Source organism: Eptatretus burgeri, unplaced genomic scaffold, assembly GCF_056783735.1.
Source record: "Eptatretus burgeri isolate ZD-2024b unplaced genomic scaffold, Ebu_testis_v1 Ebu_testis_scaffold_479, whole genome shotgun sequence".
In the NCBI taxonomy this organism is placed as follows: Eukaryota; Metazoa; Chordata; class Myxini; order Myxiniformes; family Myxinidae; genus Eptatretus; species Eptatretus burgeri.
Window position 1 is genome coordinate 1 of NW_028222428.1, and position 15,760 is coordinate 15,760.

Consider the following 15,760-nt stretch of genomic DNA (forward strand, 5'->3'; position numbering starts at 1 on the left):
TTGCACGGGTGAACATCTTTCAGCGTTTATGATGAACAAGTTTCTGATTTAGATCCCATAAGGCATTGCGTGCTTGGCCACGTGATTAAAATGCTTAATTCTGCTGTTTCATTTTAAGCTCAACTATTTCATTTTTTAATACAACTATATTATAATAAGAGTGACAAAATATAATGAATCCAATGTAATTAAATTAATTCTGAACAAATCAGTCACCATCACTGTTAGAGAGGGGTAGCAGTTTTAGGTATATCAGTAATTCAGCATCCCTTCTTGAGTGTACTCACTTCGGCGAGTACATATACATAAGTTGGAACGATACAGAGAAGATTAGCATGGCCCCTGCGCAAAAGGTGGGGCATAAAGTTCCCCGTGAGGGGGGTAAAAAAAACGCAAAAGGGGGGAAAAAGAGGGGCAAAAGAAAAGAAAGAAGAGAAGGGAGGCGGGACTCAGAGTTGTCTGTTTTGCTGAACAAATGTGTTCTCCCCTTATTCATTATTTACGAATGAAATGTACTCATCTTTGTCAGTTTTCATTTTATATTCAGTTTTCAGTTTTATTTATATATATTCAGTTTTCATTCAAATACTTTGGTGTATTTTCCAATTAAAAAAACGTCAAGTTCGGTCACTTTTCCAACAATGTTGACTGAATGCGAGAATCGAACTCACCAGCACTGTCAGAGACAGTGCTTCACCAGTTTCAGTTTTGTTGTTTTTTTTTTTGTGGAAAAGTGACCGTTTTCCTCACTTTTGTGGTCATTACCTTCGCATTCTGCGAAAGGTTATGTTTTGGTCGGCGTGTATTTATTTATTTATTTAAGTACTTGTAATCTTGTGATTCGTATAACTCAAAAAGTATTAAACCGAATTGCATGAAATTTGGTGGGATGGTTGGTTATTTGCCAGGAAGCATTCGATTAGATTTTGGGATCGTTCGGGTCAAAGGTCAAGGTCAAGGTCACGAAAAGGTCAAAATCGTCTTTTTACGATAACACGGTCAATTTTTATTCAATTTGCATGCAACTAACGCCAAAATGTTCAGAATTCAACCCCTCATCTTGTGATATGCAATATGACACAACGACGCCCATACTCTTGTTACCGGTTAAGGGTCAAAGGTCAGGGGGGTCACGACCTTGAAAAATATGCGGTTTTTGTCATAACGCGGTCAATTCTTGTCCGCTTTACATGAACCCAGCACCAAAATGTTCAGGATTTAATGCCCAATCTTGTGACACAATGACGTCATAACACATGTCACCGGTTGGGGTAAAATGTCGGGGGGGGCGGGTCACGCCCTTGAAAACCAGTTCCCCACACTCATAGCAAAAACAAAAAAGTAGTGGCGGCGAAGGTATGCGCTCTATGAGTGCCCGTTCTAGTTCTTTATTAAATACTGTTTTGCATATAAAACAAGTGACCAGAGGACCAGCACCATTTTGTAGTGTAAGAATATTGTAGCTTTTCATGAATAAAACACTTTTAAAATATTGATGCATGAAAACATTAATCATATGAGCCTTTAACATTTTAACTCATATGGACTAACAATAACATTCATGAATCACATAAACATAAACCTGAAAAAAATTGCTTTTAATACTTTTCTGATTTTACCACTTTTTACCACTAACTAATGACACTGTTCAGACTAAAAAATATGTGCAACATCAAGCAGAAAAAAACAACTTGTAATACTTATCTCTTGCACAGGCATATAAACACAGCAGTGCACAGTATACTCCTAATACCTGTCTTTGTTTTGTCCATATGCAAAAGGCACATAATAACTCTTAACACTAATCTATCTTTGGCATAAACATATGAACATGGGAATGGAAAAGATATGGACGTAAAAATAAACTCCATAAAACAAATGTAAAACAATACAAAAATATCAATAAAATCACCTGAGATTTGGCTACGGTTTTTTACTTTCAGCCCTACGTAGCACAAGCCACTCCTCTTTTGGAATTTGGTTTGGAGCATCTGGGCAATAACGGTGACCCCTGAATTGCGTATGTCCTGGCGATGTTATTGGTTTATTGCATACACGACAAGTATAAACCTTTCTCTCTTTTCTCTCTCCGGTTTTCTTTCGGTGGCGCCAATCTGTCGTACGAGACGCGGGTTTAGAAGCTACAGGTTGGATGACCATAGGCTGAACAGGGGGCTGTGCTGGAGATTCCTCAGTGGGGTCACTGGGTGTTGGAGGGTCCACGGGAGGGGGTGTCGCCGCCGGCTCAGACACAGAAAGTGAGCGGCGCACACGTCTGGCAGCCTGTCCCGTTGTGTCTGTCGGCTCTTCGAACGTCAAGGGAACTGCAGGCTGGGAGGGGTCTGATGGCAGCTCTTTGGCAGGGGGTAGAGGCTCCTTAGCGGTCCTGCGCCCTGGGAGAGACAGGCCTTGCATCAACATTTTAATCTCCCCTCGCCTGGTGTGGTCCTTGTACCACTTGGTCAGCGTGGCTTCATTGATGACGAGCAAGATCAGGTCTGTCCCTTCTAGCAGGTCTTCACTGTTGAGCAGCCTCTGGCGTATCCCGTTGTAGGCCGAGATGATAAGTTTCCATCGCGAGACATAGCCCCCTTCTTCTGCGGCGTGCTGATCTTGTCGCACAGGTGGATGCAGACAGCCTCGACCACTCGGCTTTTTGAAGGGCTGGAGGCAGGGGACCCAGCAGACAGGAAACACCTGCAAAAAGTACCCCCCAAAAAGAATAAATATGCATGTGGAAATAATGTGTATGACGACATCAGTTGCATCAAATGTATAAATGCATTGTCTATATATCGGTGCCTTCGTTTACTCACACGCAATACAAGTAAAGTAAACGTACTATACCTCTTCATGGCATCAACTCCAACGAAGCCGCTCTTGGACCGCCCAAACCTCCCTCTCGATGGTTTCTTTAAACGAATGGTATGTTTGATTGGCCGTTTGTCGTAGTCAATTAAGGCCTCATACAACTCCTTGATGCTGGTTGCTTGGGTGGACGAGATGGCCAGACCTGAAAGGCCAATCAAAGCCTGGGCAAGACGATCGACTTTATCCCATCCGGGAATGCCACGCGAGTCGACACTGATGTCTTCTTCGTCATCTGATTCGTCCTCAGAACTCTGTAAACAGATAATGCACAGCACTACTGTAAACAGTTGAATAATGCAAAGCACTGCAAAACAAAAATAATTATTAATTTACCATGTATACTTTTACAAAAAAATCACTATTGTTTTTATACACTGATCTATTTGAGTGAACATGAGTAAATTAAATTAACTGTCTGTCTACTGGTTCTGATATATTATAATCTTATTACATCATTTAGTAATAACACTATTACTATTATATGGCATGTAACTAACCTCGCTCTCATCATCGGGCGGAGAAACAGGAGCAGCGGGCAGAAGCTCTTCTTCTTCCAACGACGGAACTGGCTCATTCAACTGCTCATCTGCCATGTCTTCAAAGCCTTCATCTATCTCGGTATCCAGGTCTTCTGCTTTGGGCAGAGTGAACCCACTTTGTCTGTATAAGTACTCTACCCCAATGTCCTCCCCAGTGTAGGTTGACGGAACCATGGCCACGCTCAGTGCTGGCTTGTTGAGCACGGCCTGGCTTAGGGAGTTTACTCGTTGAATCAACCGCACATCGTAAGTCCTCAACAGTTTTTCAGTGTTCGGCTGGCTCAAAGCTGCTGAGGAGCGCAGATAGTTCCAACGAGTGATGCCGTCAAGGAGGTACGCCTGAAAGTTCACCGCACTTGCCGAGGTACCCGGAATGAATTTGGCGAGGTGGCTGTGAAAACATTCAAGGGAGGTCGACCCCCGCGCACACCTGAAGACTGGGAGGGTGTGTGTCCCCTTCGTCAGCTCCCCTGTTACGGTGTATAGCTGCAGTCCTGTGAAATATACAGAAAAAAAGACACGATTGAAAGAAATAAAAACACTAAATTTAACAAGAAATTTTCTATTCTGCTGCTGATGAAAAAAAAAAAGAAAAATAAACTTGAGTTAAGAGCTTACCTGGAATATCCTGAATGCAGGCTAAGTGTTTCTTCTGCTCCTTCCATATGTCTGTTATCTCTGACTTCAGAACAGGAACACCCAGCGCATCCGACACACCAGCCAGGCCTAAGATGAGGGCCTCGATGTCCTCAGCCGTCTTCAGCACTCCCTTGGTCCGCCTCCTACAGTGACTGAAAGCGGGATTGTGCAAAGTTCAACCATTAACATCACTTCTAGTTTGTGACAATTTTGATCAATATTGCACATACATCGACTACGGCTACTGGAAAAACACAGGTGCAAATAACTGGTTTTTAGTACGTTTTTTCAAGTGCTGTTTACCTCTCCAACTCCTTCCGGGTGATGGCCTTCAACGCTGAGCTGTCTGAAGGGTTCGGGACACCCGCCTTCCGCAGTTCCGACTTCTTGGCCTCCTGTCGGTTAACAGATGTCTATATTAAAAATACACACACTAAACAGAAAAAAACAGCTTGAAAAATTCAGTTCATCTACAAAAGTTTGACTACTCTTGTAATGTGACACAGGAACGAAGGAAAACATTTCACATACCTTTAAGTTGTCCAAGTCCGACTTGTCCCACTCAAATATGGCGCTGGACAGGCGGGCCATAAACACGCCATACAGTGGGTGGCTCTCTGAGGTGCAGCCAAGGGCCAGTCGCCTCATAAAATGCCATATGTCGAGGCGGATTTCTAGATGCTCCCAATCAGAGAACAGAAGCTGAAACATGCAAGGCAGTAAATACATGCTAAATGCTCTCTGACAAATATATATTTTTTTTGAACAGAAATATGCATGGGTTACAATGTTGGTTAATTTTTATATTTATTTATTTATTTATTTATTTATTTATTTCATGCCCTCATTTAAATTAAAAGTACCTTGTACTTGGAAGGTCCGCTGTGGGAGCAACACTCTCGGTCCGTGTAGAGGCACCGAGGGGGTCCTGGTTGGCCGTCTTATACCTGGACACCAGTCCCTCGGCCATGGGCTTGAGGCTGTCCATTCCCTCTGATGTGGTGAGGACAGACATCAACACCTCGCCCCTCTCATTACCCACATTTGTCGCCCACTGCGCACTTCTACACGCTTCTCCCTGTAGTTTTTTACACACCTGTAAAGCAGAAGAGTGTAAAAATATCAACCCTAACAGAAAAATGCACCTAAAACATTTCTAAAAGAAATAAATAGGAGAAAAACTTCATAAATTATAAATAATTATTAATAACAATCATTAATACTGGTATTGATGGGTAATTACATTTTGGCATATTGTTATAACTGTACCGGTATATGAAATACACAAACAATTTCATAAAAATGAGGTTAAACTATAAAAATTATTGAAATTGAAACAGTCAAGTAATTATAACGACCTTCTTCGTTGAGTCTATCTTCAACACGTTTCCAAACGTGGAGGTGATCAGCGCCTTCAGCGTGTCGAACCGGTTGAAGACGTCCCTGACATAGCATGCCAGGAACCACTTTGGGTTGGGTGGAGGCTTGAACTCCGGAACATCCTCACAGCTCGGGACATCCAGGTTCATCTTCATGCAGAACTGTCGGTGTCGGGCACAGTCCGAAAGGTAAACTAGCTGCTGACGCAAATAGTTTTCGCTGTGCAGCTCATGCAGGTTGTTGCGCATGGCTGTGGGGCTGTTACCAGGAGTCCGCGCTCTGAGTAACGATACGACGGCTCTGTCACAGGCGTATTTGTGCGTCAGCAGCACAGGGAAGCGGGACTTCTGTGCGTCCGTAAGCTGGTCCATCAGCCTACTGTCATGTGCCAGATACTGCTTTAAACACAGTTTGCAGTACAGGTACTCAACTGCAAGGAAGTAAAAACTGTCTGTGTTCAAAACGTGCCTGACGCGACGATAGAGGCCTTTGGAGCGCAGCAAACAATCTGGCTTCCCCTTACAGTCCGGACAACTGAAGCTTATCCCAAGCATCCGGCGTGGCATCCACAGAAACAGACTGTGCAGGAAGTATGACCGCACGTCAGGGTGCCAGATTCCACAGCCAAGGAGGGCGGGTGCCACCAGAACTGCAGACTGTCCTTAAGCCTGCCCTTGGAGTGGAACAACGCACGGCCTATCCACAGTCTATCGCCCTCCGACATGCCTATCTCCCAGCCCGCCGGCAGCCGGGATAGGTACTCGGCCTTGCTATCATATACGGACGACAAGCTTGGTGTGGGGCCTGAATCCGTCTGCATCTTGTCTGGTGGTGTTATTTGTAGGGACTCGCACCCGTCATCGCTTTTGGGTGGTGGGCTGCTCACTGTGCTGGTCGCGGTGCTGGCAGGCCTACCTGTTGAGGGGCCCGGAAGCTTCTCAGCTCCGCTTCCACCACGAGGTCTGCTCTACAAAATATAAAGATAAATAATATCAAAAAAAATATAAAGATAAATAATATCAAAATATCAAAAAAAAAAAGTGGCGTTTAAATACTGATAATATCATAACATAAATATAACATATATCATAACATAAATATAAATATCGTTTATATACCTTTGGTTCGTGGAAATTGCAGTTACACTGAATGGGATTTCCAAACAGGTCCTTTCCCGAGGTGGCGTGTCTCGGACAGTTCTCTATTCGGAACAGAACCTTAGACCATCTACTGCCACTAGGTGGTCTTTGGCCCCGTCCGAATTCAAAATGTCCTCCCGCATATTGCCGAAGCCTGACGTGCCACTCTGTGGTTGTGAGTCCCTTCTTCGGCATCTTCACCAGGATGGAACTGTACGCAATAAAAAAAAACAAAAAAACACCTTATAACAGTGTAGTCGTTAAGGCCTTTAAGAGTATTTAGCATACAAACTGCATTTGTACGACAAAATATGGACTGCAGATAAACAAAAATGGGGGTTAATCCCTGATTTCGTGCTGAAATAAACTAGAAAAAAAAACCTTAAAACCACAACATGGGCTTTGTAACAATAAGTTTACAATGATGCGAACCGAAGTAAATATACCCTTTAAGACATCACAGAGATTAACAAACATCGACAGGCATGCATAAATTAACATAAATGGCATAATCTCCCACTAATCGACGGGTATACGGCAAAAACTTAAGCAAAATTACAACTCGCACCGAGGTAAATGGTGAATAACATGCAACAACAACAACGCGGAGAAAATCGGATCTAATCGACAGAAAATGTGTATCACTGACCTGAGCACACAGTCATCGACGAGAGTACATGTCGGTTCTTTGAGGGATTATTATTTTTTTTTTATTTTTATTTTTTGTATACCTTGTCGATCGCCCTTAAAATCCCACTAACGCGAGATATCGGTCGAAATCGAAAAGAGACTGCGTTTGCAAATGTAACACCCAAGGAGGCCGCCATCTTGCTGGTGTACAGAGCCTCGCTTTCGTTGCCCAGTTCGAATCAACAAAAGTCATTTAAAAACTGAATTTACAAGCTTTATTTTTTCTAAAAAGCGTTTTCGACTTAAATTATGATAAGCTTTTAGAAAATCCTAAGAAGGGTCATAAGAAATGGTCGATAGCGCAGATCTGGAAAGCACTCTTCCAAATTGTTTCACTCCAGCTCCAAATTGTTCCAATTTGTTCCACCTGTTCCAATTTTCCAAAACGTTCCATTTTACGGGGGACTATAGCGGGCGGAAAGCGCAAAAGAAGGTGGGGCATAAAGTTCCCCGTGAGGGGGGTAAAAAAAACGCAAAAGGGGGGAAAAAGAGGGGCAAAAGAAAAGAAAGAAGAAGAAGGGAGGCGGGACTCAGAGTTGTCCGTTTTGCTGAACAAATGTGTTCTCCCCTTATTCATTATTTACTAATGAAATGTACTCATCTTTGTCAGTTTTCATTTTATATTCAGTTTTCAGTTTCAGTTTTATTTATATATATTCAGTTTTCATTCAAATACTTTGGTGTATTTTCCAATTAAAAAAACGTGAAGTTCGGTCACTTTTCCAACAATGTTGACTGAATGCGAGAATCGAACTCACCAGCACTGTCAGAGACAGTGCTTCACCAGTTTCAGTTTTGTTGTTTTTTTTTGTGGAAAAGTGACCGTTTTCCTCACTTTTGTGGTCATTACCTTCGCATTCTGCGAAAGGTTATGTTTTGGTCGGCGTGTATTTATTTATTTATTTAAGTACTTGTAATCTTGTGATTCGTATAACTCAAAAAGTATTAAACCGAATTGCATGAAATTTGGTGGGATGGTTGGTTATTTGCCAGGAAGCATTCGATTAGATTTTGGGATCGTTCGGGTCAAAGGTCAAGGTCAAGGTCACGAAAAGGTCAAAATCGTCTTTTTACGATAACACGGTCAATTTTTATTCAATTTGCATGCAACTAACGCCAAAATGTTCAGAATTCAACCCCTCATCTTGTGATATGCAATATGACACAACGACGCCCATACTCTTGTTACCGGTTAAGGGTCAAAGGTCAGGGGGGTCACGACCTTGAAAAATATGCGGTTTTTGTCATAACGCGGTCAATTCTTGTCCGCTTTACATGAACCCAGCACCAAAATGTTCAGGATTTAATGCCCAATCTTGTGACACAATGACGTCATAACACATGTCACCGGTTGGGGTAAAATGTCGGGGGGGGGGCGGGTCACGCCCTTGAAAACCAGTTCCCCACACTCATACCAAGAACAAAAAAAGTAGTGGCGGCGAAGGTATGCGCTCTATGAGTGCCCGTTCTAGTTCTTTATTAAATACTGTTTTGCATATAAAACAAGTGACCAGAGGACCAGCACCATTTTGTAGTGTAAGAATATTGTAGCTTTTCATGAATAAAACACTTTTAAAATATTGATGCATGAAAACATTAATCATATGAGCCTTTAACATTTTAACTCATATGGACTAACAATAACATTCATGAATCACATAAACATAAACCTGAAAAAAATTGCTTTTAATACTTTTCTGATTTTACCACTTTTTTTTACCACTAACTAATGACACTGTTCAGACTAAAAAATATGTGCAACATCAAGCAGAAAAAAAAAAACAACTTGTAATACTTATCTCTTGCACAGGCATATAAACACAGCAGTGCACAGTATACTCCTAATACCTGTCTTTGTTTTGTCCATATGCAAAAGGCACATAATAACTCTTAACACTAATCTATCTTTGGCATAAACATATGAACATGGGAATGGAAAAGATATGGACGTAAAAATAAACTCCATAAAACAAATGTAAAACAATACAAAAATATCAATAAAATCACCTGAGATTTGGCTACGGTTTTTTACTTTCAGCCCTACGTAGCACAAGCCACTCCTCTTTTGGAATTTGGTTTGGAGCATCTGGGCAATAACGGTGACCCCTGAATTGCGTATGTCCTGGCGATGTTATTGGTTTATTGCATACACGACAAGTATAAACCTTTCTCTCTTTTCTCTCTCCGGTTTTCTTTCGGTGGCGCCAATCTGTCGTACGAGACGCGGGTTTAGAAGCTACAGGTTGGATGACCATAGGCTGAACAGGGGGCTGTGCTGGAGATTCCTCAGTGGGGTCACTGGGTGTTGGAGGGTCCACGGGAGGGGGTGTCGCCGCCGGCTCAGACACAGAAAGTGAGCGGCGCACACGTCTGGCAGCCTGTCCCGTTGTGTCTGTCGGCTCTTCGAACGTCAAGGGAACTGCAGGCTGGGAGGGGTCTGATGGCAGCTCTTTGGCAGGGGGTAGAGGCTCCTTAGCGGTCCTGCGTCCTGGGAGAGACAGGCCTTGCATCAACATTTTAATCTCCCCTCGCCTGGTGTGGTCCTTGTACCACTTGGTCAGCGTGGCTTCATTGATGACGAGCAAGATCAGGTCTGTCCCTTCTAGCAGGTCTTCACTGTTGAGCAGCCTCTGGCGTATCCCGTTGTAGGCCGAGATGATAAGTTTCCATCGCGAGACATAGCCCCCTTCTTCTGCGGCGTGCTGATCTTGTCGCACAGGTGGATGCAGACAGCCTCGACCACTCGGCTTTTGAAGGGCTAGAGGCAGGGGACCCAGCAGACAGGAAACACCTGCAAAAAGTACCCCCAAAAAGAATAAATATGCATGTGGAAATAATGTGTATGACGACATCAGTTGCATCAAATGTATAAATGCATTGTCTAAATATCGGTGCCTTCGTTTACTCACACGCAATACAAGTAAAGTAAACGTACTATACCTCTTCATGGCATCAACTCCAACGAAGCCGCTCTTGGACCGCCCAAACCTCCCTCTCGATGGTTTCTTTAAACGAATGGTATGTTTGATTGGCCGTTTGTCGTAGTCAATTAAGGCCTCATACAACTCCTTGATGCTGGCTGCTTGGGTGGACGAGATGGCCAGACCTGAAAGGCCAATCAAAGCCTGGGCAAGACGATCGACTTTATCCCATCCGGGAATGCCACGCGAGTCGACACTGATGTCTTCTTCGTCATCAGATTCGACCTCAGAACTCTGTAAACAGATAATGCAAAGCACTACTGAATATGCAGTTAAATAATGCAAAGCACTGCAAAACAAAAATAATTATTAATTTACCATGTATACTTTTACAAAAAAAATCACTATTGTTTTTATACAATGATCTATTTGAGTGAACATGAGTAAATTAAATTAACTGTCTGTCTACTGGTTCTGATATATTATAATCTTATTACATCATTTAGTAATAACACTATTACTATTATATGGCATGTAACTAACCTCGCTCTCATCATCGGGCGGAGAAACAGGAGCAGCGGGCAGAAGCTCTTCTTCTTCCAACGACGGAACTGGCTCATTCAACTGCTCATCTGCCATGTCTTCAAAGCCTTCATCTATCTCGGTATCCAGGTCTTCTGCTTTGGGCAGAGTGAACCCACTTTGTCTGTATAAGTACTCTACCCCAATGTCCTCCCCAGTGTAGGTTGACGGAACCATGGCCACGCTCAGTGCTGGCTTGTTGAGCACGGCCTGGCTTAGGGAGTTTACTCGTTGAATCAACCGCACATCGTAAGTCCTCAACAGTTTTTCAGTGTTCGGCTGGCTCAAAGCTGCTGAGGAGCGCAGATAGTTCCAACGAGTGATGCCGTCAAGGAGGTACGCCTGAAAGTTCACCGCACTTGCCGAGGTACCCGGAATGAATTTGGCGAGGTGGCTGTGAAAACATTCAAGGGAGGTCGACCCCGCGCACACCTGAAGACTGGGAGGGTGTGTGTCCCCTTCGTCAGCTCCCCTGTTACGGTGTATAGCTGCAGTCCTGTGAAATATACAGAAAAAAGACACGATTGAAAGAAATAAAAACACTAAATTTAACAAGAAATTTTCTATTCTGCTGCTGATGAAAAAAAAAAGAAAAATAAACTTGAGTTAAGAGCTTACCTGGAATATCCTGAATGCAGGCTAAGTGTTTCTTCTGCTCCTTCCATATGTCTGTTATCTCTGACTTCAGAACAGGAACACCCAGCGCATCCGACACACCAGCCAGGCCTAAGATGAGGGCCTCGATGTCCTCAGCCGTCTTCAGCACTCCCTTGGTCCGCCTCCTACAGTGACTGAAAGCGGGATTGTGCAAAGTTCAACCATTAACATCACTTCTAGTTTGTGACAATTTTGATCAATATTGCACATACATCGACTACGGCTACTGGAAAAACACAGGTGCAAATAACTGGTTTTTTTAGTACGTTTTTTCAAGTGCTGTTTACCTCTCCAACTCCTTCCGGGTGATGGCCTTCAACGCTGAGCTGTCTGAAGGGTTCGGGACACCCGCCTTCCGCAGTTCCGACTTCTTGGCCTCCTGTCGGTTAACAGATGTCTATATTAAAAATACACACACTAAACAGAAAAAAAACAGCTTGAAAAATTCAGTTCATCTACAAAAGTTTGACTACTCTTGTAATGTGACACAGGAACGAAGGAAAACATTTCACATACCTTTAAGTTGTCCAAGTCCGACTTGTCCCACTCAAATATGGCGCTGGACAGGCGGGCCATAAACACGCCATACAGTGGGTGGCTCTCTGAGGTGCAGCCAAGGGCCAGTCGCCTCATAAAATGCCATATGTCGAGGCGGATTTCTAGATGCTCCCAATCAGAGAACAGAAGCTGAAACATGCAAGGCAGTAAATACATGCTAAATGCTCTCTGACAAATATATATTTTTTTTGAACAGAAATATGCATGGGTTACAATGTTGGTTAATTTTTATATTTATTTATTTATTTATTTATTTATTTATTTCATGCCCTCATTTAAATTAAAAGTACCTTGTACTTGGAAGGTCCGCTGTGGGAGCAACACTCTCGGTCCGTGTAGAGGCACCGAGGGGGTCCTGGTTGGCCGTCTTATACCTGGACACCAGTCCCTCGGCCATGGGCTTGAGGCTGTCCATTCCCTCTGATGTGGTGAGGACAGACATCAACACCTCGCCCCTCTCATTACCCACATTTGTCGCCCACTGCGCACTTCTACACGCTTCTCCCTGTAGTTTTTTACACACCTGTAAAGCAGAAGAGTGTAAAAATATCAACCCTAACAGAAAAATGCACCTAAAACATTTCTAAAAGAAATAAATAGGAGAAAAACTTCATAAATTATAAATAATTATTAATAACAATCATTAATACTGGTATTGATGGGTAATTACATTTTGGCATATTGTTATAACTGTACCGGTATATGAAATACACAAACAATTTCATAAAAATGAGGTTAAACTATAAAAATTATTGAAATTGAAACAGTCAAGTAATTATAACGACCTTCTTCGTTGAGTCTATCTTCAACACGTTTCCAAACGTGGAGGTGATCAGCGCCTTCAGCGTGTCGAACCGGTTGAAGACGTCCCTGACATAGCATGCCAGGAACCACTTTGGGTTGGGTGGAGGCTTGAACTCCGGAACATCCTCACAGCTCGGGACATCCAGGTTCATCTTCATGCAGAACTGTCGGTGTCGGGCACAGTCCGAAAGGTAAACTAGCTGCTGACGCAAATAGTTTTCGCTGTGCAGCTCATGCAGGTTGTTGCGCATGGCTGTGGGGCTGTTACCAGGAGTCCGCGCTCTGAGTAACGATACGACGGCTCTGTCACAGGCGTATTTGTGCGTCAGCAGCACAGGGAAGCGGGACTTCTGTGCGTCCGTAAGCTGGTCCATCAGCCTACTGTCATGTGCCAGATACTGCTTTAAACACAGTTTGCAGTACAGGTACTCAACTGCAAGGAAGTAAAAACTGTCTGTGTTCAAAACGTGCCTGACGCGACGATAGAGGCCTTTGGAGCGCAGCAAACAATCTGGCTTCCCCTTACAGTCCGGACAACTGAAGCTTATCCCAAGCATCCGGCGTGGCATCCACAGAAACAGACTGTGCAGGAAGTATGACCGCACGTCAGGGGTGCCAGATTCCACAGCCAAGGAGGGCGGGTGCCACCAGAACTGCAGACTGTCCTTAAGCCTGCCCTTGGAGTGGAACAACGCACGGCCTATCCACAGTCTATCGCCCTCCGACATGCCTATCTCCCAGCCCGCCGGCAGCCGGGATAGGTACTCGGCCTTGCTATCATATACGGACGACAAGCTTGGTGTGGGGCCTGAATCCGTCTGCATCTTGTCTGGTGGTGTTATTTGTAGGGACTCGCACCCGTCATCGCTTTTGGGTGGTGGGCTGCTCACTGTGCTGGTCGCGGTGCTGGCAGGCCTACCTGTTGAGGGGCCCGGAAGCTTCTCAGCTCCGCTTCCACCACGAGGTCTGCTCTACAAAATATAAAGATAAATAATATCAAAAAAAATATAAAGATAAATAATATCAAAATATCAAAAAAAAAAAAGTGGCGTTTAAATACTGATAATATCATAACATAAATATAACATATATCATTGTGTGAAGCTCGCTCGTTTATATACCTTTGGTTCGTGGAAATTGCAGTTACACTGAATGGGATTTCCAAACAGGTCCTTTCCCGAGGTGGCGTGTCTCGGACAGTTCTCTATTCGGAACAGAACCTTAGACCATCTACTGCCACTAGGTGGTCTTTGGCCCCGTCCGAATTCAAAATGTCCTCCCGCATATTGCCGAAGCCTGACGTGCCACTCTGTGGTTGTGAGTCCCTTCTTCGGCATCTTCACCAGGATGGAACTGTACGCAATAAAAAAACAAAAAAACACCTTATAACAGTGTAGTCGTTAAGGCCTTTAAGAGTATTTAGCATACAAACTGCATTTGTACGACAAAATATGGACTGCAGATAAACAAAAATGGGGGTTAATCCCTGATTTCGTGCTGAAATAAACTAGAAAAAAAAACCTTAAAACCACAACATGGGCTTTGTAACAATAAGTTTACAATGATGCGAACCGAAGTAAATATACCCTTTAAGACATCACAGAGATTAACAAACATCGACAGGCATGCATAAATTAACATAAATGGCATAATCTCCCACTAATCGACGGGTATACGGCAAAAACTTAAGCAAAATTACAACTCGCACCGAGGTAAATGGTGAATAACATGCAACAACAACAACGCGGAGAAAATCGGATCTAATCGACAGAAAATGTGTATCACTGACCTGAGCACACAGTCATCGACGAGAGTACATGTCGGTTCTTTGAGGGATTATTTTTTATTTTTTTATTTTTTTTTTTTGTATACCTTGTCGATCGCCCTTAAAATCCCACTAACGCGAGATATCGGTCGAAATCGAAAAGAGACTGCGTTTGCAAATTTCCACCCGAGGAGGCCGCCATCTTGCTGGTGAACAGAGCCTCGCTTTCGTTGCCCAGTTCGAATCAACAAAAGTCATTTAAAAACTGAATTTACAAGCTTTATTTTTTCTAAAAAGCGTTTTCGACTTAAATTATGATAAGCTTTTAGAAAATCCTAAGAAGGGTCATAAGAAATGGTCGATAGCGCAGATCTGGAAAGCACTCTTCCAAATTGTTTCACTCCAGCTCCAAATTGTTCCAATTTGTTCCACCTGTTCCAATTTTCCAAAACGTTCCATTTTACGGGGGACTATAGCGGGCGGAAAGCGCAAAAGAAGGTGGGGCATAAAGTTCCCCGTGAGGGGGGTAAAAAAAACGCAAAAGGGGGGAAAAAGAGGGGCAAAAGAAAAGAAAGAAGAAGAAGGGAGGCGGGACTCAGAGTTGTCCGTTTTGCTGAACAAATGTGTTCTCCCCTTATTCATTATTTACTAATGAAATGTACTCATCTTTGTCAGTTTTCATTTTATATTCAGTTTTCAGTTTCAGTTTTATTTATATATATTCAGTTTTCATTCAAATACTTTGGTGTATTTTCCAATTAAAAAAACGTGAAGTTCGGTCACTTTTCCAACAATGTTGACTGAATGCGAGAATCGAACTCACCAGCACTGTCAGAGACAGTGCTTCACCAGTTTCAGTTTTGTTGTTTTTTTTTTGTGGAAAAGTGACCCAGTTTTCCTCACTTTTGCGGTCATTACCTTCGCATTCTGCGAAAGGTTATGTTTTGGTCGGCGTGTATTTATTTATTTATTTAAGTACTTGTAATCTTGTGATTCGTATAACTCAAAAAGTATTAAACCGAATTGCATGAAATTTGGTGGGATGGTTGGTTATTTGCCAGGAAGCATTCGATTAGATTTTGGGATCGTTCGGGTCAAAGGTCAAGGTCAAGAAAAGGTCAAAATCGTCTTTTTACGATAACACGGTCAATTTTTATTCAATTTGCATGCAACTAACGCCAAAATGTTCAGAATTCAACCCCTCATCTTGTGATA

The 15,760-nt window shown here is 43.1% G+C and overlaps 1 protein-coding gene and 1 non-coding gene across 2 annotated transcripts; one reads left to right on the forward strand and one right to left on the reverse strand.

Annotated features, from left to right (window-relative positions):
- Nucleotides 1-279: 279 nt before the first annotated feature.
- On the forward strand, nt 280-350 carry LOC147007193 (U6 spliceosomal RNA). The gene has a single exon (XR_015054353.1). It is a non-coding gene; the product is annotated as a U6 spliceosomal RNA (small nuclear RNA).
- Nucleotides 351-8,718: 8,368 nt separating this feature from the next.
- On the reverse strand, nt 8,719-15,471 carry LOC147007194 (uncharacterized). Its single transcript, XM_085867516.1, is given in 12 exon segments — nt 8,719-9,950; nt 9,953-10,012; nt 10,015-10,049; nt 10,199-10,473; nt 10,723-11,257; nt 11,445-11,552; nt 11,706-11,815; nt 11,935-12,077; nt 12,274-12,499; nt 12,762-13,751; nt 13,902-14,133; nt 15,464-15,471. Coding segments are annotated over 12 exon segments (3,396 nt in total). The 3' UTR covers nt 8,719-9,276.
- Between the last annotated feature and the right edge of the window lie 289 nt (nt 15,472-15,760).